The sequence below is a fragment of the Suncus etruscus genome, chromosome 11 (assembly GCF_024139225.1).
Source record: "Suncus etruscus isolate mSunEtr1 chromosome 11, mSunEtr1.pri.cur, whole genome shotgun sequence".
Taxonomy (NCBI): Eukaryota; Metazoa; Chordata; class Mammalia; order Eulipotyphla; family Soricidae; genus Suncus; species Suncus etruscus.
In genome coordinates this window covers 95346121-95373989 of record NC_064858.1, presented here as the reverse complement: position 1 = coordinate 95373989, position 27869 = coordinate 95346121, and the positions used below count along the sequence as shown (strand labels likewise).

General features: G+C 39.8%; 1 protein-coding gene and 1 non-coding gene across 2 annotated transcripts; both read left to right on the top strand.

The window, feature by feature from the left end:
* The first annotated feature begins 876 nt into the window (after positions 1-876).
* Positions 877-27662, top strand: TMBIM4 (transmembrane BAX inhibitor motif containing 4). Its single transcript, XM_049782773.1, has 7 exons — positions 877-1039; positions 15323-15431; positions 15821-15926; positions 22048-22081; positions 24018-24135; positions 26906-26951; positions 27440-27662. The coding sequence occupies exons 1-7, from the start codon at positions 946-948 to the stop codon at positions 27644-27646; spliced, it is 714 nt and encodes a 237-aa protein (XP_049638730.1). The 5' UTR covers positions 877-945; the 3' UTR covers positions 27647-27662.
* Positions 16618-16722, top strand: LOC126023719 (U6 spliceosomal RNA). The gene has a single exon (XR_007500802.1). It is a non-coding gene; the product is annotated as a U6 spliceosomal RNA (small nuclear RNA).
* Positions 27663-27869: the final 207 nt, after the last annotated feature.

The window sequence follows — 27869 nt, the reverse complement described above, 5'->3', positions numbered from 1 at the left end:
TCAATCTGTACCTTAAATACAACTGTGACAGACTTGCAATTCATATTGGTCACAATAAGAATAATAAAATAAATAAAACCCCTAAATATCTGACCCAAACCAAAAAATAAAAACCCAAATCAGACCAAAAAAAAAAAAAAAGATAGCTGAGGAAAATTCTGATCAAAATGATCTGATTAAAGAAAAACCCTAAATATCTGACCCAAACAACAAAAAAATCCTCAAAATCAGACACCCCCCCCAAAAAAAATAGCTGAGGAAAATTCTGATCAAAATGATCTGATTAAAGAAAAACCCTAAATATCTGACCCAAACAAAACAAAAAAATCCTCAAAATCAGACCAAAAAAATAAAAATAAAAAGATAGCTGAGGAAAATTCTGATCAAAATGATATGATGAAAAAAAAAAAACCCTAAATATCTGACCCAAACAAAAAAAAAATCCTCAAAATCAGACCAAAAAAAAAAAAATAGCTGAGGAAAATTCTGATCAAAATGATCTGATGAAAAACCCTAAATATCTAACCAAAAAAAAAAATTCCCCAAATCAGACACCTCGAAAAAGGAAAAGAAAATCTGCTCCCAAATCAATCTTTTATTTAATATGTGTATTTTATTTAAACACCTTGATCACAGACATGAGTTGGGTTTCAGTCACGGAAAGAACACCCCGCTTCACCGGTGCCACATTCCCACCACCTAAGTCCCAAACCTGCCAAACCAATCTCTGCCCAAAGCCGCTTCCGGCCTGGGCTTCCGAGCCTGCGCGCTCCCCGGCGCCCCCTGGCGGCCGGGCTCGGTGCGCTCAGGCTGAGTTCCGGCCGCCACGCGGCGCCGCCCGTTGGGCCGAGTCAGCGGAAGTGCTCAAACGCCGTTTCGGGTTCCGTCGCAAACGGCGTTTCGGTCGAAGCTCCGCCGAGGCGGTCCGGGGTCTGCGCCGCCGCCATGGCCACGCCGAGCCTCTCCTCGTGCTCCTCCATCGAGGACGACTTCAACTATGGCAGCTCGGTGGCGTCGGCGAGCGTGCACATCCGAATGGGTAGGTGGCCCTGGGCCCTCTGGCTCCACTCGCTTCGCTGGAGCCGGACTTCCGGTCCGGGGGGCTCCGAGCAGCGCGGCGCCTGCCGCTGGGTCCCGGGGGCCTCCGGGAGCGCGCGCCGGCCTCGAAATGGTTCCGGGGAAAAATCGTTCCCAGGCTCGGGGTGCGCGGGAAGCGGGTTTGTTTCTTTGGGCGCTTTCTCGGAGGGCGGGGCTCGGCGCTGCCGGGGCGGGGCCTTTGCGGGCGGACCGGAAACGGGGACGGGACTTGGCTTGATCTCGAGGCGCGATTGGGCCGCGCTCGTGTCAATCACTCCGCTCCCAACTTTTCTGTTTTTCTTTTAAGGACCTGGGAAAGCCCTTGGTCATGAGGCGCCAGGGGACGCGCCCGTCCGTTTGTGACGCAGCTTTTGGGGGGGCTGCGGTTGCAATGAGACTTTTTTTGTTGTTGTTTTGGTTTTTGGGGGCTACACCCGTTTGACGCTCAGGAGTTACTCTCAGAAGTCGCTCCTGGCTTGTGGGGACCATATGGGATGTTGGGAATCGAACCTAGGTCCGGCCTAGGTTTATGCCTTACGCCCTGCGCCCTGCTCCCCGTGCACCCCAGGAGCTACCTGAACATCCTTGCCCCCCCCCCTTTTTTTCAGATGTAAGAGACACAACTTTCCATCTATTTTCTTAAAGAAGATGCATCACATCGTTGACATAACTGATAAGACATTTTTTAGGGAGACCAAAAGCAACACTTTTTATAAAAAAATAAATAAATAAAATTGAAAGAAAAACTAAAGAGATGGAAGAGAAAGGAAAGAATATTTTTGAAAATTAATGACTAACAATGAATTCCTTTGAAGCACCAGCAGAAAGACAGGTTTCCATTTTAACCAATTTTTTATGGGAATAGTTGAATAGGAGTTAGCTTTGTGGCAGCTAAACTCTAGAATATTTGGGTTTTAGATGGCAAAAACTATTCGTCAAACATCTTTCCACATACCCTTCCCCTGTCCATTGGCAACTCTGTACTTCTTGGAAATTGGCCTTTTGCTTCAGTGCCCATGTTTTGAGAGGCAGCTGTCTTTAGCATATATGGGAATTTCCTTTTTAAAGCGAGTGGACAATGAGACTGTTTCCACCAGGAAAAATAATGTAATAAATATAAATGTATAAGTACGTGAGACCGGTTTTTATCAGTTCTTTTGGCTATATAACTCCTAAACGACATTTCCAGGACTTCATGTGTTTTAGGGGGAAAATTTTTTTGGTCTTCCCCTCCCCAGTTAGTGGAGAATCCGTTCTTGGTCCTCCATGATTCATACAGAACTCTACTACTGATACTTCTTGTCACCAGATTAGGTGTCATAGGTTTTTCCTGTGACATCAGTGGGTATTCCACAGTTGAATTCAGTAGAACTCTTCACCATCTACTCAGGTAGATAATTTAAGAACTTGAACTTGCAGGCCCACAGAATGCTTCTACTTCCTGATGCCCTGTTACACAAGTTTAATTCCCAAGTTAGCCACAAGGTCTAACTTGGTTACAAATAGGAGGTTGCATGTTCCCTTTCTCGGACTTGCTCAATTGCCTGGACTAGTTCAACGAACTCAGAAACATTTCTGTTTGTCTAATGAACTAAAAAATGAACAAAAAAATGAACATTGATGAACACAGATGACCAGCCAGATAAAGGGGCATATCCCTTGAGGACTGGAAGGGTTCCACGTACACTATCTTTTCCCTCAGTGGAATTGGGAGTTGGAATATATACCCTGTACTTTGAGAGACTCCCTCACAAAGACATGATAGATTGTTAACTTCATATTCAACACTTTTTCTTTGTCAAAGGCAATATGGGCAGGAAACGGTTCTGTGGTTTGTGCCAGTCTCCTGATCCTGTGCTCTCCCTTGCCTGACTGCCCATTTTTAATTGAATGAATTATTTTTTTTTTTGTTGATGAGTTCTACAAGTTCTTTTTATACCCAACCATTAATCACATATATATGATTTGCAGTTTGCACCAATTAACACTGTCTTTCCTATTGTGGATGTTGAGTCACAGTTTTACTTTTTTGATGTACTTTTTTTTATTTTAGTTGCTTCTGCTTTTGGTATCACATTCAATAAATCATTTCAAATCCAGTGTTTTGAAATTTTTCTTTATGTTTTATCAAAAGTTTTGGATCTTCATCCATATTAGGTCTTTGATTCATTGAGGATTAATTTCTGGAAATGGCATGACTTAAAATTGAGTCCAACTTCTTTTTTTGACACATAGATATGCAGTTTCCTCTACATTGTTTTGTTGAAAAAAGTCATTTCCTCATGGAATGGTCTTGACAGCCATTGAAAATCATTTGACCATATATGTAAGAATTTATTTCTGAGTCTCTATTCTTTTTTTTTTTTTTTTTTTTTTGGTTTTTGGGCCACACCCGTTTGACGCTCAGGGGTTACTCCTGGCTATGTGCTCAGAAATTGCCCCTGGCTTGGGGGACCATATGGGACGCCGGGGGATCGAACCACGGTCTGTTCCTTGGTAGCGCTTACAAGGCAGACACCTGATCTCTAGCACCACCTTCCCGGCCCCCTGAGTCTCTATTCTAATTTCTTGGAGTGGGGGGAAGGGTTTGGCCAGCACTGGGCCATGCTCAGTACTTACTCCAGGCTTTGTGCTTAGAGTAGGTGGGGTCCAAGAGACTATATGACATGCTGCGGATCAGACCAGTATCTACTGTATGCAAGACCGTGTTCTATCCACTGTACTATCATTCCAGCTTCCTTATTTCATTGTTAGATCTTTGTCTCTTATTATAGAGTTAGCTTTTGATTAATGTAGCTTCTTTGGAATGGGAAGTGTGGAACTAGCTTTCTCTTTTTCAATACTACTTTGACTGGGATTCCTTGAGATTCCATATGAATTTAAGGTATTTGTTTTGTATTTTTACACCAAAAAATGTCTTTGAAATTACGTTGACTTTATAGATCATTTTTGTATAGTATGGGCATCTTTAATAATAGATTTTTAGTTTTTGGATACTAGATGTCCTTTGTTTTGCTTAATTTCTTTCAGCACTGTTTTGTAGTGTTCAGTGTGTATAAGTTTTTCCTTCTAGTTATATTCTTAAGGATTTCATTCTTTTTCATAATGTTGCAAATGGAGTTGCTTTTTATTCCTCTTCTTTTTCTTTAAGATTGCTGAATTTGTTTTTTTTAACCTTTAGGATTTGCTACATATATGATCATATCATGATGATTTTACTTCTTTACAATTAGGAAGCCATTTCTTTTTTTTATTATTGTGCTGGCTAGAAATTTTTCAGTACTCTGCTGAACTGAAGTGACAAAGCAGGCATCTCTGTGTTGTTCCTCAGAAGAAAGCACTCCGTTTTTCCACTGTTAAATATGAGGCCACCTTTGGGCAAGCCCTAAATGGCATTATTTTTTTTTTTATTGGAATAGTTTCTTCCCTTTTAAAAATTGTCTTCATTGTTTTAAACATGGCTGGTTGTTGAATTCTGGCAAATGCTTTCTGTATCAGTTATTTTTCCCCACTGTAAACCACTGGGCCACGGGTATAATTTTTTTAATCTTATGTTTAGTTTTGATTTTTAGAATTTTGTTGAGCATTTTGCATCAGGATCTATCCATGCTTCTGTTTTATAGTTTGCTTAAATGTCTGAGGAATATTGGTGTTAAAATTGAGCTTGTACTGTGAATTTAAAACCCAAAACTTAGCTTGTATTCTGTGTGCTTAAGGTACCTTTAGGTTTCAACTGCTAAGTGAATGGTAACAGTGAAAATGTGGTAGAAGAATTGAGAGATACTACAACTACTGGGAGTTGATAATGACTCCTGGTTGGCTTATAGGTACTAGAGGAATGAGGGTCCCAGAAGTGATAAAGAGGAGGGATTGCTCCTGAGAAGGACAATGATAGAAAATGACAATCATTTTAGGAAATAAAATAAGTGAATAGAAGGCATTCGTTGGAAGTTGTTGAGTTCAGGTAAGGCCATTACTGAAACACTGAAATCATTAACACACATCTGATGATTAGAAAATATTGCGGGGAGAGAGTTTCTTCGAGCTCTGTACTCTGGGAACCACGTCATGCCAGGGATCAAACCCGAGCATCTAGCATGCAAAGCTTGAGTACTAGCCCCTTAAACTATCTTTTACCCAAATAAACCACATTTAAAAAAATAAAAAGGCAAGTCTTTTCCTTTTTTTTTTTTTTTTTTTTGGTTTTGGGTTTTGGGTCACACCCAGCGGTGCTCAGGGGTTACTCCTGGCTGTCTGCTCAGAAATAGCTCCTGGCAGGCACGGGGGACCATATGGGACACCGGGATTCGAACCAACCACCTTTGGTCCTGGATCGGCTGCTTGCAAGGCAAATACCGCTGTGCTATCTCTCCGGGCCCAAGTCTTTTCTATTATATACCAAAGCAGTAGAAGTAAAGGTTTTAAAAAGTCACAGTTGTCCTTGTAGTATTAGTTAGATTAACCAATAGCCAAAGTGTGATAGCAATTTATATTCTAATGTTTGAGGTTTAGAAGCACTTTAGGAAGGAGGTAAAATTTTGTAAACTGGAACAAAGCAAGAAGTAATGGATCTATTCACACTTGCACTATAAGTTATATCCTACCCCAATGTTTATTGCAGCAATATTTACAATATCAAAAATATGGAGGTAACTGAAAAGCACATAAAAAAAGGATTGAATTAAATTGTGGCACATTCATACAGTGGCATATTTCTTAGCTACTGGAAAAAAAAATAAGATGAAATGTTGCCATTCATGGCACTGTGGAAGATGAAAGGGATTGTGTACAGTGAAAAACTGAAAGGAAAAGCACAGTATTGGATAATTTCACCAGCGTGTAAGTATATATAAAGTTGGTGAACTGACAAAAATAATAAATGTAGATATTGGCAAGATGAAGGCCACCTGTAAGGAGTGTGGGGGTGAGAAATAAGTTGGGAGGGGAGTATGAAAAAGGCAGTGTTTTATTTGTAAAAGAGTGTAGGAAATGGTGTTTAAAAAAGAGGTACACGAGGGCCCGGAGAGATAGCACAGAGGCGTTTGCCTTGCAAGCAGCCGATCCAGGACCAAAGGTGGTTGGTTTGAATCCCGGTGCCCCATATGGTCCCCCGTGCCTGCCAGGAGCTATTTCTGAGCAGACAGCCAGGAGTAACCCCTGAGCACCGCCGGGTGTGGCCCAAAAACAAACAAACCGGAGAGATAGCATGGAGGTAAGGCGCTTGCCTTGCATGCAGAAGTACGGAGGTTTGAATCCTGGCATCCCAAATGGTCCCCCGAGCCTGCCAGGAGCGATTTCTGAGCATAGAGCCAGGAGGAACCCATGAGTGCTGCCGGGTGTGACTCAAAAACAAAAAAGGGGGGGGGTACTTGAGGCTGGAGAGATGGCTCAGCTGGCTGGAGCATATGCTTTGCACAAGAGAGATTCAGTTTTAATTTTTAGCACTGCATGGCTTCCTGAGCCTCACTGGGTGTGGCCCGTTTGACTACCCCTTCCACAACAGGAAGTGAAATATGAGATGGAGGACTGATATAGATACAAGAACGCTAACTTTTTTGTAATAATATTGTTATTTCCCCTATTAAATCACAATTCTTAAGATTATATACACATGTTTTATAGAAAGCTAAGTTTCAAAACACTTTTCTCAAATAAAAGTTCTTTGTGATGAGGCTGAAAGACTAAAAACCAGACTTCATAATTCAGAAATGAATGCTGTTTTTGCCTATCTGCATATAGACTCTCTTACATTTATTAACTCCATATATCTCATTATTTTAAGATACATCATTTTAGTAGTGTTAATAATATTTTCTGGGGTTTTTGTTTTTTGGACACACTGTAGAACTCAGTGATTACTCCTGGTTCTGTGCTCAAAAAGTCATTCCTGGCAGGGTTGGGGGACCATATGGGATTGAACCCACATCAGCTGCGTGCAGAACAAATGCCCTACCTACTGTGTTATCACTCCAGCCCCAGCAGTGCTGAATGAAATACCAGAAACTCAATAAACATTTATAGTATTTATAAATTTATAAATGTATAGACATATATTTATAATATTTAAAGTATTCAGGTGTCGTTTTCTTAAGTCCTATGGAAATTGGTCTGATATCTACATTGGCTACACATATATTTAAAGTGGTTCTGTCTGTTACTGGTCCCTTAATAAAAATGTAAAATAAAAATGCCCTAGTGTTTGGCAGAAGCAAATTAAACTGTTTGCAGTGTGTACATTTTCTGGGAAATACTTTTGTAATATTAAGATTTTTGTAATACTAAAATTTCAAAGCTTGGGCTGGAGTTATAGCACAGTGGGTAGGGTGTTTGCTTTGCACGAAGCCAACCTTAGTTCAATCCCCAGAATCCCATAAGGTTCCCCGAGGCTGCCAGGAGTGATATTTGAATGCAGAGCCAGGAGTAACACCTGAGTGGCACTGACTGTACCCCCCAAATACAAAAAATTTCAAAGTTTAATTGATGAAAAAAATGATAAATCGAAAAAGTGTCTGAATAAATAATATCTGTTTATCTTGACCACATTTATAATTCATATTACAAAATGGAACACATATATTTTATTAAACTAATCTGCTTTAGCAGCATGTTATATGTAGTTTTCAAATCAACATTATTGTAGACTGTAGCTTTATATTCCAAAGATTTAGAATTATTTTAGAATTATTTTACATATTTATTATATATTTATATGTAATTATTTATATACAAATAACTTAGAATTATTTTATATATAAAATATAATGTTTTATGTATAAAATAAATATATATAAAATAATAGATTTTATATTTATACATTCTTTTCTACAACTTTTATTTTTGTTTGTTTGTTTGTTTTTGGGTCACACCCAGCTGCGCTCAGGAGTTACTCCTGGCTCTATGATCAGAAATCCAGAAATAGGGGCCCGGAGAGATAGCACAGCGGTGTTTGCCTTGCAAGCAGCTGATCCAGGACCAAAGGTGGTTGGTTCGAATCCCGGTGTCCCATATGGTCCCCTGTGCCTGCCAGGAGCTATTTCTGAGCAGACAGCCAGGAGTAACCCCTGAGCACTGCCAGGTGTGGCCCAAAAACAACAACAACAACAAACAAACAAACAAAACAACAAAAAAAGAAATCCAGAAATAGTTCCTGGCAGGCTCGGGACCATATGGGATGTCGGGATTCGAACCACCGTCCTTCTGCATGCAAGGCAAAGCCCTACCTCCATGCTGTCTCTCCGGCTCACAACTTTTAATTTTCATTTAATATACTTTTTACTTTAAGAAGTAGCAGCAGTTTAGGGGTCTAAGCAGTGGTGCAGCGGTAGGGCATTTGCCTTGCATGCGGCTGACCTGGGACGAACCGTGATTCTATCCCCGGCATCCCATATGGTCTCCCAAGCCAGAAACAATTTCTGAGTACATAGCCAGGAGTAACCCCAGAGCATCATTGGTTGTGGCCCTCAAAACACACAAACACACATACAAAATTAAAAAAAAACGATACAGAATATGGCTTGGTGTGCCAGCTTTGTGTGATCTCTGGCAGACCTGGTCTGTGAGCACTGCAGAAAAGTCTACAACCATGGACATTGCAACAGTGGTTACAACCACCAAATGAAAGGGGTGAGGCGGGAAAGAAAGTCCAGAGGCTTTTAGGGAGTTTTGTTTGTTTTGAGGGGCCATACCTTGCAGTGTTCAGGGGTTATGCCATTGCACTGCACTAAGGAATTATTCCTGGTGGTACTCGGGAGACCATGTGAGATGCTGGGGATTGAACTGGTCAGCTGCATGCAAGGAAAAGTGCCTTTACCTGTACTATTTCTCCAGCCCTAGAGGCTTTTAAAATGTCACTCCTAAATAAATGTATAGGAAGATGACATTAGAAAATAAATCACTTTAAAAACTAATATCGATTGCATTTGAAGTCTGATTACTCCCTGAAGAGATTACAACATGTTGACTCTCCAGGATTTAAGGATACTTAAATATTTTTTTGGACCCTTACCACTAATGTGCAAGCACAACCAAATGTGCAACCCCTGAACATCACACATGACAAATATGACCTGGTGTATTGTGACAATGACACATTACCTTGCTTTTAATGTGTATTTCTTTAGCTCTATGGAGGTCTTTCCCTTCATTTGCAGAACTGCATTGGAAGTTTATTAGTTACCCAGTAAAATTAGGTAATATTTTAGTCCTGTAGGGCAGGGCACTTTGCTTTGCCTGTGGCTGATTCATTCCCTGGCGAATATGGTCTCTCAATCCCTGCCACAAAGTGATCCCAGAGTACAGATTCAGGAGAAAGGTCTGAGTACTGCAGCTCCCAAGCAAAAACAAACAAAAGTTTTAGTTCTCAATGGGTGTGGCCCGAAACCCCCCCCCAAAAAAAATAAATAAAAAGAGTTCTCATATGGATGGGGCTGACATCCTAAATAAGTAAGCCAGATTAGTGATTGTGATTATCTGAAGTAAAGAAAGTGATGAGAGTAGAATTTAGGGCTGAGAGTAGCAGTTGTACTAGTTCTGCAATTGTCAGGCAAAGGACTCAGGAAATGGCGGTTGTGCAAAACACTGAATCAGCATCCTTCCTGAACACAGAACCAGGAATAAGCCTGAGCACTTCCCTCTGTGTATGGCAACAAACCCAATAACTAAACATAAAAAAAAAAATCACCATTTTATTGCACATATAGAACCAAACATAGAAACCACCCTCTAGTCTACTACTACCTTCAGAACCTAATACCTCAGTGTGCCTTGTTTTTTTTTTTTTTTATGTACTTGTGCATACGCAAATGTACACAGATGGGGCCGGAGATATAGCACAGCGGTGTTTACCTTGCAAGCAGCCGATCCAGGACCTAAGGTGGTTGGTTCGAATCCCGGTGCCCCATATGGTCCCCCGTGCCTGCCAGGAGCTACTTCTGAGCAGATAGCCAGGACTAACCCCTGAGCACGGTCGGGTGTGGCCAAAAAACAAACAAACAAATAACAAATGTACACAGATATACAGATATCTTTCTGTATAAACAGTCTTTGAACTGTAAAAAGTTCCATACAATGTTAAGGATTAGCTTTTACTATCAATTAAGAATATGTGTACATAAGAATATAATATATATGTAAAATACATACATACATATATATATATATATATATATAGAGAGAGAGAGAGAGAGAGAGAGAGAGAGAGAAGTAAAATGCCTGCCCCAGAAGTTGGCAGGGGAGGGTGGTGTGTGCGAGGGAAGAGGGCATCAGGGAGGGTGAGTGGGAAACTGAGGACATTAATGTCAGAAAATGCACACTAGTGAATGTTCCTGACTGTAAAATCATGAACAACTTTATTTGTGGGGAAAAATAACTATTATGAACAACCTTATAACTACAGTGTTTAAATAAAATTTTTTTTGAATAATGATTTTTTTTTTGCTTTTTGGGCCACACCTGGTGAAGCTCAGGGGTTACTCTTGGTTATGCACTCAGAAATTGCTCCCGGCTTGGGGGACCATATGGGATGCCAGGAGATAAAACCTTGGTCCATCCTAGGCTAGCACAGGCAAGGCATATACCGTACACTTGTGCCACTGCTCAGGCCCCTAAATAAAATTTTTTTTTAAAGACTCTATCTCTTAGGGTTAGGTTTAAATTACACAAAGTATATAATATCAAAATTAAAATATATATCTTGCAGCTATGGCAGCAAATAAAACATTTGAGGGGGTTTTGGGCCACACCCGGCAGAGCTCAAGGGTTACTCCTGGCTCTGCTCTCAAAAATTGCTCCTGGCAGGCACGGGGGACTATATGGAATATCAGGATTCAAATCACTGTCCATCCTGGATCAGTTGTGTGCAAGGCAAATGCTTACCGCTGTGCTATCCGGCCCCTAAATAAAACATTTTTATTTTTAAAATGGAAAAGCTGGAAATGATCTTCCAAGGTCAGATAGGGCCTTTTAAGAAAGTCAGCTGCAGATCTCTTGATAAGGTTAATGCTCTCCTGTTTGCTCAAGTTATGTGTCTTTCTGAAAGAAGGTGATATTGCCCATTGTTGTCATTGGGTCAGAGAGAGAAAGGGAGAGAGGGAGGATGGGAGGGAGGGAGGGAGGGAGGGGGAGAGAGAGAAAGAGAGAGAGAGGAGAGAGGATAGTAACTTCATATGCAAAGAAATGGGACTGCTTTGTTTGCTTCAAGAAGCTAGATTTTTGTTAGACAAGGTCAATTTTTGGGGGGCACTGAGTATAATTTTTTTTTTTTTTTTTTGGTTTTTGGGCCACACCCGGTGGTGCTCAGGGGTTACTCCTGGCTGTCTGCTCAGAAATAACTCCTGGCAGGCACGGGGGACCATATGGGACACCGGGATTCGAACCAACCACCTTTGGTCCTGGATCGGCTGCTTGCAAGGCAAACACCGCTGTGCTATCTCTCCGGGCCCAAGTATATTTTTTTTCTTGAAAAGCAGACTATAGGACAAATTTGAGAATCTCTGACACTCATTGATTCAATGTATCAGGGAGTGCTTAGGTATTGATTTCTATTTCATTTATCTCCCAAGAAATTCTACATCATTGGCCTAACTATTGAAAAGAGATCTGAGTTCTAAAGACAGTTATTTTGTGTAGTTCATCTGTCAGTTGTTGAGAGGCAGCAAAAGCAGCTCGATCCAAATCTAGCAAGGCTTGGAACAGAATAGTGCAGTGGATAGAACATTTGCCTTGCATGCAGCTGACTCAGGTTTGATCTCAGTACCCCATCTGGTCCCGAGCATGCCAGGACTGATCCCTGAGCACACTAAGAGTGGCCCTAAAACCAAACCAAGCCAAGAACAAAGAAAACCCCCAACTCTAAACCAGGTTACAAAGAAAGTGAATCTAAAATCAAGAGTTCATGCATGGGTGTCTCCTAGGGACAAAAAGATTCCTTCTAAAAACTTGGTAACGTTTCAAACCCCTTTAGTTTTTTATGAGTTTGTTAAGGGCTTATGTTGCAAACATAGTGTTTTCAGACTGGAGAAGACAGTGGTCAGTATTTATTTCAAATAAGTGTTCTGGGGCCAGAGCGGTGGTGCTAGAGGTAAGGCATCTGCCTTGCAAGTGCTAGCCTAAGAGGAACCATGGTTCGATCCCCCAGCATCCCATATGGTCCCCTCGAGCCAGGAGCGATTTCTGAGTGCATAGCTAGGAGTAACCCCTAAGTGTCAAATAGGTGTGGCCCAAAAAACAAAAAAATATCAAATAAGTGGTCTGTATCTTTCTCATCCCTTTCTGGAACCCCAATAGTGCAACTGTTGTGGCTCTTTTGTTTTCGCTTCTAATTTTCTTCGTTTTGCTGGTCTTTTGGAATGGTATATACTGGTCTTTATATTATATGTTTGTTAAGCTTATACTATACTATCTCTATACTGGTTTGACTTTTGGCTTTGCCCTTCTAGTACCATGATCCTTTTCATATTGAGCTCTCTGAATTGTGCATGGATCCTTTCTTTAGTATGTTTTTCGTTTTGTTTTGTTTTAAATATCCTGGAAGAATATTTAAATGTTCTTTAATTTAAATTATTTAATTAATTTATTTAAATATTCTGCAAGAGTGTGGAAGATTTTTATCAGCACTCTTTTGTTCAGTGAACATTATTACGCATGCTGCATAGTCTCTAGGCGCTCCGCATTGTGCAGTTGTGTTCTTTCCAGGCTGGTGTCCTCATTCTTCAGTGTGGGTGATAGCCTTTTTTCTCCCCGGAATATGTGGTATTCCACAACACCCTGAGGAATTCACAGCTATAGATTGATGCCAACCTTTGACCCAGGCTCCAAAGTTCATGTAGGCAGGTGACCTGGAGTTTGGTTGCTAAGAAATTGGCTTAGGCTTTAAGAGTTTGAACAGGTCAAGGTAGCAACTAAGAATTTAAAAGTTGGGGCCGGGAAGGTGGCGCTAGAGGTAAGGTGTCTGCCTTGCAAGCGCTAGCGTAGGATGGAACGTGGTTCGATCCCCCGGTATCCCATATGGTCTCCCAAGCCAGGGGTGATTTCTGAGCGCATAGCCAGGAGTAACCCCTGAGTGTCAAACGGGTGTGGCCCAAAAACCAAAAAAAAAAAGAATTTAAAAGTTGCTGGTACATGGCAACCATCAGGCCACTTTTACATACATAGGGTGGGCTTAAGAGGCTTCAGTTTTATTTTTTATTTGTTTGTTTGTTTATTGGTTTTTGGGCCACACCTGGCAGCTCTCAGGGGTTACTCTTGGCTCTATGCTCAGAAATTGCTCCTGGCAGGCTCGGGGGACCATATGGGATGCCGGGATTCAAAACACTGTCCTGCATGCAAGGCAAATGCCCTACCTCCATGCTATCTCTCTGGCCTGAGGCTTCAGTTTTAGCTGGCGACAGAGTATACACTCTAAATTGGCAAGAGAACATAGCTTTTAGTGGGGTCCCCTTGCTAACTCACTAGCTATACTCTGGGAGTTCCAGAGTTCTTCCTGACTTATTTATATTCTATAGTTTGTCAGTTGTTTTAAGTATTGGATCATAGGTTTGGGGTATTCTATGTAACTCCCCCTCCACCCACCTTTCCTCCCTCCCTAGGGGAATAATGTACACCTTAGAAATTGCTGCTCAATTACAGTGAGTTACCTGAAAATAGGTTTTCTTTCTCAGTGAAGGCATTTTTTTATGTCTAGTTGATCTGGGTGCTATTTCTTTTGTTCCTTGCAGTGGAAACCATTCATTACAGGTCAGTTTTTATGTAGTTTAATTCAAGGTTTGATAAAGATTTGTTGTGATCACTGGAGGTAAACAAAAGTTCTCTATATTTGGCCATCTTAGCTCTCGTCTTCCAGGAGCTTTGAATCTTTATAGACTTTTAAGAGAATAGAATGCTTTGACTAGCATCCCAGTGGCTGGAGCACAGCGAGTAGGACGCTTGCCTTGCACACTAGCTGACCCAGGTATAATGGTGGCTCCACATATAATCTTCTGAGCACAGACCCAGGAAAAAGTCCTGAGCTCAGATGGATATCGACCTAGCCCTCCTCCCCCCAAATAATAACAACAAAATTATGTCTGGAGTCCTGTGGCAAATGAGAGACATTAAATTCAGAATGAGGAAAGACGAATCTTGAAAGGTGATTAATATCAGTGGGAGCTGGGGGAAACGATGCGCACAAGTTGTTGGCTCTGGAGAAGATAAAATATACAGTTTAATTTCTGAAATTGGTGGTAGTAGGTTTTTATTGATGATATTTGCATATCAGAAGATTTAAAGATTTTTTTTAAATCATTAAACCTTTTAGTTGATTTAAGCATATTGATAGTAAAATATTTTGGAATGATTTATTATTTAGAACGAGAGGGGAAAGTACTGAAAAATACAAAGATAGATGAGTAAAGTTAATTTTATCTATTTTTTTTTTATTGCTGTGAAAGGAAATTAAGGTATCTTTAAAATTTTAATCGAACCATGTGGTTTGGAGTACAGCTTTTCAGTTTCAACATGGAATATTTCTCTATAATGTTTTCAACATTTTGTATTCTATGCTGCTATGATAAAATAACATTTGGCCCCATTAAAATTATTCATACTTTTTGGTTCGTTTTTGTCTTGGGGCCCCACCTGGCATTGTTCAGGGATTACTTCTAGCTCTGTAATCACTCCTGGTGGCTCTGGGACTTTATGGGATGCTGGGATCAAAGCTTGCCACGTCCAAGGCAAATGCCCTATCTCCTGTACTATCACTCTAGCCCCCTTCATATTACTTTTTTTTTTTTTTTGGTTTTTTTGGGCCACACCCTGTGACGCTCAGGGGTTACTCCTGGCTATGCGCTCAGAAGTTGCTCCTGGCTTCTTGGGGGACCATATGGGACGCCGGGGGATTGAACCGCGGTCCGTCCTAGGCTAGCGCAGGCAAGGCAGGCACCTTACCTCCAGCGCCACCGCCCGGCCCCTCATATTACTTTTGAGGAGACTCCCCAAAGCAAGATTCAAGGAACATGGGGGCCATTCCAGACCACACTTGACAATGCCATGCTGCTTAATCCCTGGCTACAACTGAATTGTGTATCAGTTCAGTTTGGGTCAATTCATCTCCCTGGTCCCTAACTTAGATATTTTGAACTATTTTGAAAGATTCTTATTTTGGTATTAATACATTATATGTATGAAAATTTATGAATATATATAAAATTGTTTCTTTGATAATTCTTGTTCTATCTATGATATTTAAAAGTCATGTGTTTTTTTCTTCCAGCATTTCTAAGAAAAGTCTACAGCATCCTTTTTCTACAATTTCTTTTAACTACGGCAACAACTGCAGTATTTTTATACTTTGACTGCATGCGGACATTTATACAGGAGAGGTAATCATAATTTTGAATTGTTTCAACTACTGCATATGAATAAAAAGTTGTTCATTTTTTTAATTAACTTTTAACATTTTACACCAGAGTGCTCAAAATTTTATTAATTCCTACAAATAAGATAACTTCTGGTTTATTTTATTTATTTTTTTATTTTTTTGGTTTTTCGGGCCACACCCGTTTGACGCTCAGGGGTTACTCCTGGCTAAGTGCTCAGAAATTGCCCCTGGCTTGGGGGGGGGGACCATATGGGATGCCGGGAGATCAAACCGCAGTCCTTCCTTGGCTAGCGCTTGCAAGGCAGACACCTTACCTCTAGCGCCATCTCGCCGGCCCCTAAATTTCGATATTTTCAATTGAAAATGTCTTTCTGCATTGTATCTTTTCAGTCCTGTTCTAATATTGGCATCAACGTTCGGATCCATAGGCTTGATTTTCGCGTTGACTTTAAACAGACATAAGCATCCCCTGAATCTGTACCTGCTTTGTGGATTTGTGAGTATTTTCATAATGCTTATTACCTTGATGTTTATCCTCAGATTTTATTATTATTTGATTGAAAGCATAATCATCAAAATTAGCTTAAGTTTAGGAAATTACTAGTAATTTCTCATATTTCATAATATCTAATACTTTAGTTTAATTGATTTTCTTTTTTTTTTCTTTTTGGTTTTTTGGGCCATACCCGTTTGATGCTCAGGGGTTACTCCTGGCTATGCGCTCAGAAATTGCCCCTGGCTTGGGGGACCATATGGGATGCCAGGGGATCGAACCGCAGTCCTTCCTTGGCTAGCGCTTGCAAGGCAGACACCTTACCTCTAGTGCCACCTCGCCGGCCCTTTAATTGATTTTCTATTCACTTATTTTATATAATGGGAAAAACAAAAAATATAAAATAGATGTAGTGGGAAGAACATTAAGAGTCACATAACCTGACTTTGCCACTATCTTTGGCTGGATAGTTAGCTTTTTTTTGAAATAAAATTTTCACATGCATAAATTAAAAATATCAAAACAGTATATACTCATAATATTTTCAACCTCTTTATATGTTGATTTCTTGGGAAAAATTATATTCTTAGGTGTAACTTCATGAACTTATATTGAAAATTGTAACTATTCAAATTTATCTTATCACTCTATATTATTTATCTTATCACTCTATTCTTTTAAAATGCCATTTTGCGTGCTCACTGCAGCAGCACATATATGAAAATTGGAACAATAGAGAAGATTAACATGGCTCCTGCACAAGGATGACAGCCAAAATGCCATTTTGCTCCACTGTTGTGCTTTACTTGTTTTAAAAGTCAGCTGGAACAACTCAACTTTAAATCATGTTTGTTGAGATAAGTTTGAAAATCATCACTTATAAAACCACAATCTTAGAATATGACCAGAGTGACCTGATAAAGCTTCTTTTATATATATTTAGAATAAATATATTTGTTCTCACATCCAGTAAGGCTTTGGGATCTGACCTAAAAATGTAAAGGTCAGAGCTCTAGTACAACAGCAAGGCATTTGCCTTGTACGTTGCTGACCTGGACGGACCCCGGCATCCCATATGGTCCCCGAGCCTGCCAGGGGCAATTTCTGAGCACAGAACCAGAAGTTAACCCCTGAGCACCACTGAGTGTGGCCCAAAAATAAAAACAAACAAAAAGAACAGATATTAATTCAACAGATGAATGGCTAAAGAAACTGTGGTACATATACACAATGGAATATTATGTAGCTGTCGATGAAGTCAAGAAGTTTTCCAATATACATGGATCTGTTATGCTGAAATAAGCCAGCTGAAATAAGACTGAAATAAGCCAGAGGGAGAGAGAGACACACACACATAGAATAATCTCACTGATCTATGAGTTTTAAGGAAAATAAAAGACATTATTGTTATAATGCCCAGAGTTAAGGGCCGGAAGGACCGGCTCATTACAAAGAGTGGTGAGTGCAGTTAGAAAAATAACTACACTAGGAAAAAAAAATAAGAACAAATATTAAGGGCCAGAGAATAACACAGCAGTAGAGCATTTGTCTTGCAAGCGGCCTACTTGGGACCAACCTTGTTTCTATCTCCCAGCATCCCCTATAGTCCCCCGAGCCTGCTAGGAGCAGGGGGGAAGGTTTGTACTGAGTCTGAGTGGGGTGGGGGTTGGGGTTCCACATAGACATTCCGGCAGGCATAAAGGTAATCATTCACATCTGACTTTTCATTTAATGTATTCAATACTAATCTACAGGCTGAATTTGCATTATGATAGGCCAAAGATTTTACTAGGAAGTTTCTCGTCTCCTTATCTTCCATGTGTAACTTCAGAGCATCTTTAATCTTACCTACAAACTCTGCAAATGACTCATAAGGGCCTTGGGTAATTTTTAAAAAGTTTCCTCTACCAATGCTGTTAGAATCAATTTTTTCCCATGATGACAATGCAATCTCCCTAATTAAATTTAAGATTTCCTTAGGTAAAGCTGCTTGTGTCTGAATATTTGCAAATTGATTTTCTGCCATCAATAATTCATACGATAGAGTAACACCTGCCACTTGCTTTTTCATACCATCCGGGCTATATAATTTAGCTTTTACGCCTTCGGAATAGTACATTTCCCATTCAGTTCGCTGTTTAGACGACAAGCATATTTCAGTGATTCTTTTAAAATCATACAAAGTCCAAGATGAGTTATGACTCCAAAGTCTTAATAACTCCACACTGTATGGCAATTTTGGCCCATGCTCTTTACATGCTCTTTTAAACCGATCTAATTCTTCCATCTGATAGGGTACATAGTTAGAAACATTTACCCCGTCTATAGGGGATAAGGCCTGATTAGCAAAATTACTCTGAATAGAGCTCTGAGACCGAGCATGTGGTTCATCGTTTTTTGAGCGCAGAGCACTGCCAAGAGGGCCTAAAAACCCAAAACCAAAACAAAACAAAAACACAAAAAACAAATACTAAGAGTATTTATCGTTAAATCCTTTATCAGATTAAAATGCATTTTACTACAATAAAATTGAAAATACCTGATAATGAATTTATATTCATACACTTTGAAAAAATGCTCTGGATTTTAGAAGTTTGAAAGGTTATTCAATTAAGTCTTAGGCTCTTTGGCTTAATAATAGAAAATATCTAACCCCATCCAAAAATGTGAAGAAGAAATGAACAGAAATCTCCTCAAAGAAAAAAATTCAGATGGCCGAAAGGCACATGAAAAAGTGTTCCACGTCGTTCATCACCTGGGAGATGCAAATAAAAACAACAGTTAATATGTCATCTCACACCACAGAGACTGGCACACATTAAAATGAAGAAGATGCATTGGTGAAGGGGAATGTTCTTTTTATGATTGAAACCCAACTACAAACATGTTTGTAATCATGGTGCTTAAATAAAATTATTTTTAAAAAAGTAATGGGAAAAAACCCAAAATGAACAAGAATAACTAGTGCTGGCATGGATGTGGGGAAAAAGGGACTCTGATTCACTACTGGTGGATATGGAAACAGGTCCAGCCTTTCTGGAAAACAAAATGGATATTCCACAAAAAAAATTTATAGAGATTTAGTTCCCATATGACCCAACAATTCTACTCCTAGGAATATACCCTAGGTTCAGTGTATCTCATGGTGATTCAATTAAAGAATTTAGTTTTTCTAAAAAAAATCTTAGGCTCTTTGGTTTTACAAGAATCAATTTGCCATCCCAAGTTACCTCACTGAGGTTATCTCAAGGAGGGAGGTAAGGGTGTAAGACTTGGGCAACTCACCAAAGCAAGACTCAAGAACAAAAGGAAGTCTAGGAATGAAGCTGTTTTAAGAACCCTAACAGCAAAGGTTGGCTGTCTTTTCTCATTATAATCTCATCTCTCCCTCCCAGCTGCCCTATACATAAGGCCCTCTTATAGTTCATTAACACTTCAGTTGTCATTGCTTCATTCTCTGAGCTGAAATTTCTAAATGACAAAGAATCTGGGTTAGATGCCAACATCTGGTGCTAACAGCTGTGTCCTAGAAGAACAGAAGGTGCAAAAGTAAACAGGGTCATATTGAGTTCTCTTCAACTCTATAACCCTTTCCTCCTTTTAGTAAAACAAGGATTGATTTGTGAAAAGAGAATGAGCCAGTTTTTAGTTTAGCAGGGTAAAAGTTATGAAACAATTTTAGCTCAGGAAGGAGACCACTTAGAAGAGCACACAATAAAGCAATAAGTTAGCATTATAATTATTGATCTTAACTATAGCTAAGTTTTATTTAACAAATAAGGAAGCATATAAAATACATTTCAGGTAACTCAGGCCACTTACACAGGATTTTTTCCTCCTTCGTCAAGCTAAGGAAGGGTGAAGGGTATCTTATACCTTCAGAGTCATGTTTATTATATTTTAAAAGGGGTATTTTTAGAAGTGCTACGATGTTTTCCTAATCTTACTTCTACTCCAGAATAAGATTTCTTAACTAAACTATGTCATAGATGCCATAGATTGTCAGAAATGTAGTATAAGCATGTAGCTGAGAAAAAAAATTGTCATCTTTGCTACAATTTTCCTGACATTCCCAATAGCATTATAAAAATATAGCAGTGGTTTCACATTTTCTAAATATATATAATTTTTTAATGATCTTTGTGCCATATGTGATGCTGCTCAGGGCTTACTTCTATCTCTGGGTTCAGGTGTCACTCCTGGTAGACTTTGGGGGACCATAAGCAGTGCCTGTTGTAAAACCCAGGTCAACAATGCAAAGCAAACATCTTACCTTCTTTACCAACTCTCTGGCGTTTATTTATAACTTTTAATACAATTTTTGCCCTGGCTTTGATTTCTTGATTTCAGGAAAGAATGTGTTCTAGGAAGTATGTCTGTTGGGATATGATTATTTAGTTACCACTGTTGCTCCTGACTTCATGATAGTCTTTAAAATCAATTGTAGTTAACATATAAAGTAATGATAATTGAAAGAGAAGGTGAAGGACAAAGCTTAGTATTCTTTAATCTTGTACGTAGAATATGAGTTCAGCTATTTGTGGAATAGATTAATAAAATTCCAGTAGTTTAAACAAGACCTCTTTAATGTGAACCCTAATGACATTGTACATTTGTGGGCATCTGCTATGATATAGGCAGTCACAAAACACTGCCCAGTGTAAGAAATCTCACTACTGTATCCAGATTTTACCCAAGTGAAAGCAGAGTGGAATGATAGGAGAGCAGAACTGTTCTGTTTTTAAAAATGTTTAATTTATTTAAACACCATAATTAGAAGGTCATTAATAATACAGTTGTTTGGAGAGGGCAGAGTCATAGCAGAGAGGTAGAGTGTAGGCCACGCTTCTGATCCCAGACAGATGTGGATTCAATCCCTGATATCCCATATAATCCCCTGAGCCTGCCAGGAGTGATTTCTGAACACAGAACCAGGAGTAACCCCTGAGCTCTACTGAGTGTGGCCCAAAACCCAAAAACAAACAAACAAATAATAGTTGTTTAGTTTTTTCCTCCACAGTTACAAAGTTGTTTATGATTGAGTTTCAGTCATAGTGTCCAATATCCTTCACCAAGTGCACATTTCCTGCCACCAGTGTCTGAAGTTTCCCTTTCACACTCTTCCTCTGCCTGCCTCTGGACAGACACCCTACCAACGTCACCCCGATTTTAGACACTGGTTTGCAATATTGTTACTGAAGAGGTGTCATGCCAATAATTTATGTCCTTTCATCGCCCAGTGCTAGTCCAGAGTGATCATTTCCAACTGTCATTGTCATGGTGGTCTCTTCTCTGCCCTAACTGTACTCCCCTGCCATTTGTGGTAGGCTTCCTACTTTGGATTGTTCCTCATTCTGCCGACTAGACTAGTACAATGATAAGATCCAGCAACGAAGATGGGTGGAATCTAATTTGAATGTATCCACATAAAACAACTGGTCCTAGGAAAAAGGAGAATTAACACTTTGTTTACTGTGCTCGTGTGCTAGGTGTTTATAAATGTGCACATTTGGCAATTACAATGTTCATCAGCATGAGAAAATTTGTATGTTACTTTTATATATTTTGTGTTACAGATGTGAAAAATCTAATGATGGAATTAGAACAGAAATTATCAGTATATTGTTTTTATTATGGAGGGCTCAGTATGTATCCCAAATGCCTCAAAATCTATAATAAAATTATATTTATGGAACCACATTGATTAGTATAAAGTAATTTTTCTTTTTTTGGTTTTTGGGTCACACCCAGCAGCGCTCAGGGGTTACTCCTGGCTCTATGCTCAGAAATCGCTCCTCGCAGGCTTGGGAGACCATATAGGATGCCGGGATTTGAACCACCGTCCTTCTGCATGCAAGGCAAACACCCTACCTCCATGCTATCTCTCCAGCCCCAACTTAAGTAATTTTTTTTTTTTTTTTTGGTTTTTGGGCCACACCCGGTAATGCTCAGGGGTTACTCCTGGCTATATGCTCAGAAGTTGCTCCTGGCTTGGGGGACCATATGGGACACCGGGGGAATCAAACCTCGGTCCGTCCAAGGCTAGCGCAGGCAAGGCAGGCACCTTACCTTTAGCGCCACTGCCTGGCCCCAACTTAAGTAATTTTTAATTTCTTTTTCTTAGACACTGTTGGAATCTCTGACGTTGGCCTCTATTGGTAAGTTTAAATTGTGCTTTTTTAGTAAGAATAATCCTTTTTGTTTGGTTGGTAGGGTCACACTTGGCAGCACTTGGGTTACTCCTGGCTTTGCGCTCAGAAATCACTCTTGGCAGGCACGGGGGACTATATGGGATGCTGGGATTTAAGCCAGTTTATCCTGGATTGGCCACTTGCAAAGCAAGACCCTACCGCTGTGCTATCTCTTTCAGACCCAAGAATAATTTTTTTAATTTTTGTGCCATGCCTGGCTTTGCTCAGGTGGTGTTCAGAATATCATATAAGATGCCAGGGATCAGGTCTGCTATGTGCAAGGTAAATACCTTACCTCCATACTATTGCTCCAGACCCAATAAAGCTAGATTTAAAGATGAATACAGCTGAGTAAAACATTCCTTTTTAAAAATATGGCATGCCAAAAAAAATTCCTAAAATAGGAACAAAAAGTAAATTGTAACGCTCTATAGGCAAACAGCTCAAACTTATGTATGCCCATTTTGATATCTGGGGCACAATATGGTACCTGAGCAAACCTGTCCATACCCTAGGTATGGTCCAAAATCAGAAAGAAATGAGAAAAATGATAGGAATGAGTATTTTTATTTGTATTTATTATTTATAAACATAGCCATAACTATTTTCCAATTTAAAGTGATCAAAGTGACCAATAGTGATCAAAGTAACAGTTACTCAGGAACAATAGGTATAGAAAGAGCTTGTTTAGTTAGGTCATTAAAAATTAATTTTGGGGGGCCGGGAAGGTGGCGCTAGAGGTAAGGTGTCTGCCTTGCAAGCGCTAGCATAGGAGGGACAGCAGTTCGATCCCCTGGCGTCCCATATGGTCCCCCCAAGCCAGGGGCGATTTCTGAGCGCATAGCCAGGAGTAACCCCTGAGCATCAAATGGGTGTGGCCCAAAAACCAAAAAAAAAAAAAAAGATAAAAATTAATTTTGTTTCAAATATTCAAAATTTCAAAAATTCAAAAAATTCAAAAATAAATTCTGGTTTCAAAGCACCTCCTAGAAAGAGGATGTGTTCTTAGCATCCTGTTAAAATAATAATCAGTCACACCAGATGGGCATTCTAAAATAATAAAAGGAATTTTGTTTTTTTTTTTGTTTTTTTTTTTTTTGGTTTTTGGGCCACACCCTGTGACGCTCAGGGGTTACTCCTGGCTATGCGCTCAGAAGTTGCTCCTGGCTTCTTGGGGGACCATATGGGACGCCGAGGGATTGAACCGCGGTCCGTCCTAGGCTAGCGCAGGCAAGGCAGGCACCTTACCTCCAGCGCCACCGCCCGGCCCAAAATAATAAAAGGAATTTTAAAAATTATTTGTGCATACTATATAACGTATCAATAAAACATATAGATTTGGGCATAAAGAAATTAGAGTTAGTTTCTAGTCTATGTAGAGTGGCAGATAAGATAACTTCACTCTCCCTCCTTAGTCTAATTAACTAGGTAATTACTAGAATTATTGAAATACAGAAATTCCCATTGAGCTCCAGAAACCAGTGCCATCCAGTTTGATATTTGAACCAGCAAGTGATAAACTGCAGCTGAGACAGGGCTGGTTGAATCACCGTCATAAACCCCAAACTTATAACCAGCCATATAGGTAATACTTTAACTTAACAATGTGATAGCCTTATTTTGAATGACTAAATATGTAGGCGCCAATTAATTATATCATAGATATAATTTGTTGTCCTAATATTTTAACACTAAATCCTTTCAGTTTTTTGAAGCAATTTATTGAATCACAGTGAATTCCCAAATTACAAAGGAATTCACAATTGAGTAATTCATGATTGAATTCCAGGCATCAGTTTTTTTTTTTACTGACAAGTAGAGACAAAATAGTTCTGTTAAATGGCAAAAGGCTGTTTGATGTTGAGTGTATGTGCATTTTAAAATGAGTGTTTTCATTTGACAGTTACTTTCTATGATGTACATGTTGTTATGCAAGCGTTTATGCTGACTACTGCAGTTTTTCTTGTTCTGACTACCTATACTCTACAATCAAAGAGAGATTTCAGTAGACTTGGAGCAGGGTAAGTTATATCCTCATTACTCTGAAGTATCTTAATAGTAGTACAGTGTGGAGAAGTACTAGATGATTAGCTTTAGATACTGCCTTTTACGACTGGAGGATAAGGAGAATATTCTGACTATCAGGGCCAAAACTTATGAGGAGAAAGGAAGTGACTTGCCATTTGTTTTCCCTCTTAAAAGCATGAAGGTGGGAGAGAGAGCTCACTTGGCTGAAAGAGGACGTTTGTCCTGGCACTGAGCACCTCCATATAGGAGCCTCCCTCACTTTCCAAGAACTGAGCCCTGCTCCTGGGTGTGGCCCCCCAAACAAACATACAAACAAAAAAAAGATACAAACTTAAACAAAGAGATGCTGGGCTTGCATGCTCTAAGAATAGAATGTAATTTAATCATTCAGGTCTTGGAGCTGTTAAAAAAGGCTATCCCTATTTCTCTGGTAAAAATCTAGTGCTCAAGATGTTTCTGTGAACATCCAGTCCATGATAGTACTGGGGTCCTGGGTTTGGCCCCTGGCACATCATGGTCCCTGAGATAGCCAGAGTGGTTAAATAAAAACAAGCCTAGTTTGTTTTTATTTTTTGGCCACACCTAGCAATGCTCAAAGGTTACTTCTGGCTCTGCACTCAGGAATTAACCCTGAAAGGTATAGGGATCACTCTTGGAGGTCCTTAGTGTACCTTATGTAGTGTTGAGGATCGAACCAAAGTCTGCAGCTTGGCAGGCAAGTGCCTTACCCTTTTTACTCTTTCCTATTAACCCTTGCCTCTCAGATTCCCTTTTATGATCAATCACCCTCAGACTTTTTTTGGGGGGCGGGGGGAGGCACACTTGGCAGTGCTCAGGGGTTACTCCTGGCTCTGCACTCAGAAATCACTCTTGGCAGGCTTGGGAACATATGGAATGCCTGGGATTGAACCCAGGTCTGTCCTGGGTCTGCTGCGTGCAAGACAAAGGCCCTACCACTGTGCTATCACTCTGGTCCTAATTTTAAACCACATTATTAAGTCTACCCACCTCTTGACTTTTCAAAATCTCTGAACGTCTTCTATGTATACAAGCCACTATTTTCCAGCCACAGCTATACTACAGACATGTCATCACAAGGAAGTTTTCCACTGATGAAGTAATATAATTTGTTACTTTTCCTTAAACATTTTTTCTAGGAAGGATATACTCTAGAACACTGAATATTTTAGGCTTTTTTTTTTTAAATATAAGTTCTGTTATCTTTCAGTTTAGGGCTACTTTGGTCTTATTACTGAGCCAGTATCCTCCACAAATTACTCAAAGCCCTAGGAGATATTTCTACTTTGGTATCATCTATTCCTCAGTCTATGTTGAGCTTTGAGGATTCTACATACTGCTTCTTGATTTTGTTTTCCCACCCCATTAGCTCAGCTAGACTCAGGTGTAACTCTGCATATGTCACCAAGTAGAGCCAAATCTAGCTCTCTTATTAGCTTGCTCCACTCAGAACATTGCCCTGCAGAGTATAGCGGTCTCTTTCTGACCTTCCAATTCTTGTCTCAACTCAAGAAAACAAACTAAAAGACTATCCATATGGGTTACTGACCCTGACAGTGAAACTTTCTAACCAGTTTAGAGCTCACCTCCTTTGTTTTCTGTCTTAGAAATCACTGGTCTATGCTGCTTGGTGCCATAGGGGCCATTGTGTGTTTTTATTAAGATAGGGCAAATGTGGGGCCAAAGAGATAGCACAGCAATAGGACATTTGCCTTGCAAGCAGCCGATCCAGGACCAATGGTGGTTCGAATCCCAGCATCCCATATGATCCCCCTGTGCCTGCTAAGAGTGATTTCTGAGCACAGAGCCAGGAGTAACCCCTGAGCGCCACTTGGTGTGGCTCAAAAACTTAAAAAAATTATAGGGCAATTGTGGTCCCTAAATTTTTTGTAGCCTAACGTATCAAATGTGCTTCCAGTAATCTTTGGGGGTTTAAAATATAACAGGACTGACTCTTTGACCGTTTCATATCATGCTCTTTACATGCAAAATAAAATTGTGATGGGGCCAGAGTGATAGCACAGTGGGTAGGGTGTTTGCCTTGGACTCAGCTGACCTGGGTTCGATCCTGGCATCCCATATTGTTCTCCCCAGCCTGCCGAGAGCCAGGAGTAACCCCCTGAGCACCTATGGGTGTGGCCCCAAAACAAAAAAAATTGAGAGGCCGAAGATATAACACAGGGGTAAGAAGCTTACCTTATCTTGCACTTGGCCAGCCCCAGCTCAACTCTCGGCACAGCCAGGAGTGACCACTAAGCAGAGTGAGGAGTAAGTCCTGAGCACAGCTAGGTGTGGCCCTTTCAAACCAAAAATAATAATAGGATAATAAAAAATGAAACCCTCGAATAAGTAGAACTTTCATGGATTTCTATAGCTATAGTGACTTGCTACTGTTATTTGGTTCAAAATAGGTAGATTTCTTTATTTGCATAGCTATCTGAATTAAGACACTTAATAGAAATTTCATATATTTTTTATTCTAATAAAAAATTAAAAATGATAGTTTTGATACCGAAGTTAGTTTCGTATACCGCTAAATAAATGTTTCATAGCTTTTGTCATTTCTAGTGCTCTTCAACTACTATAAAAAATTTGAAGAACACTGGTCTACATAGTTCATTGTTTTCATTTCACTATGCTTTGGAAAATAATAGGATGGATATAGATTTTCAGAAAATGCTTAAGGTTTCACAGTGACTTCTGTAAGGAAGCATATTCTAAATCATTATTATTTTGTTTTCATAGATTGTTTGCTGCTTTGTGGATTTTAATTTTGTCAGGAATCTTGGGGGTAAGTTGTTTTAGAATGGTAACAAAATATATTTGGCCATGCCAACATACAAAAATGCTTTAAGAGGTATTTTTATGATAGGACACTTACTTACAATAATTACAACATCTATATGTTAATATAGAATTATCGTTGAAAAAATTGGTCTTAATTTATCAGTCACTGGACTGATAACAAATAACATGTAATTCTAAGGAGGAAATATTTAGGGGCTGAGGGCTCGTTTAGTACTAGACCACATACTTTGTACGTTATGAAGCACTGGGCTTGACAGGTGACACTGAAAATCACAAGAAACATGTTTCTGTATTCTATATTTGGACTGCTCCTGTTCAGAGTCAAGGAGGTGATTTCATAGAAGGGTGATTTGTTTTGTCGTCTACTTTCAACATTGGCATATAAAATGTTACTAAATATATTGGTAGTATATATAACTCACGTATCTGAGGACTGCTCTTCTAAACTGATTTCTCTAACTTCTTGTCTAGATATTTCTGCAAAATGAGACCGTGGAGTTGGTCCTGTCTGCTCTGGGGGCCCTTGTGTTCTGTGGATTTATCATCTATGACACGCACTCACTAATGCACAAGCTCTCCCCTGAAGAGTATGTGTTAGCTTCCATCAATCTCTACTTGGATATCATCAATCTGTTCTTGCATCTGTTGCGACTTTTGGAAGCAGCTAATAAGAAATAAAGTTTAAAATATAATATTATTGGGGCCCGGAGAGATAGCACAGCGGCGTTTGCCTTGTGAGCAGCTGATTCAGGACCAAAGGCGGATGGTTCGAATCGAGGTGTCCCATATGGTTCCCCGTGCCTGCCAGGAGCTATTTCTGAGCAGACAGCCAGGAGTAGCCCCTGAGCACTGCCCAGTGTGACCCAAAAACAAAACAAACAAACAAACAAAATAATATTAT

Bases quoted from the DNA above. Each gene is read 5' to 3' on its own strand.
- TMBIM4 (XM_049782773.1), top strand. From the start codon at position 946: ATGGCCACGCCGAGCCTCTCCTCGTGCTCCTCCATCGAGGACGACTTC. The intron at 1,040-15,322 runs GTAGGTGGCCCT...TTTTTCTTCCAG, and splicing joins GAGCGTGCACATCCGAATGG to CATTTCTAAGAAAAGTCTAC. The intron at 15,432-15,820 runs GTAATCATAATT...GTATCTTTTCAG, and splicing joins CGGACATTTATACAGGAGAG to TCCTGTTCTAATATTGGCAT.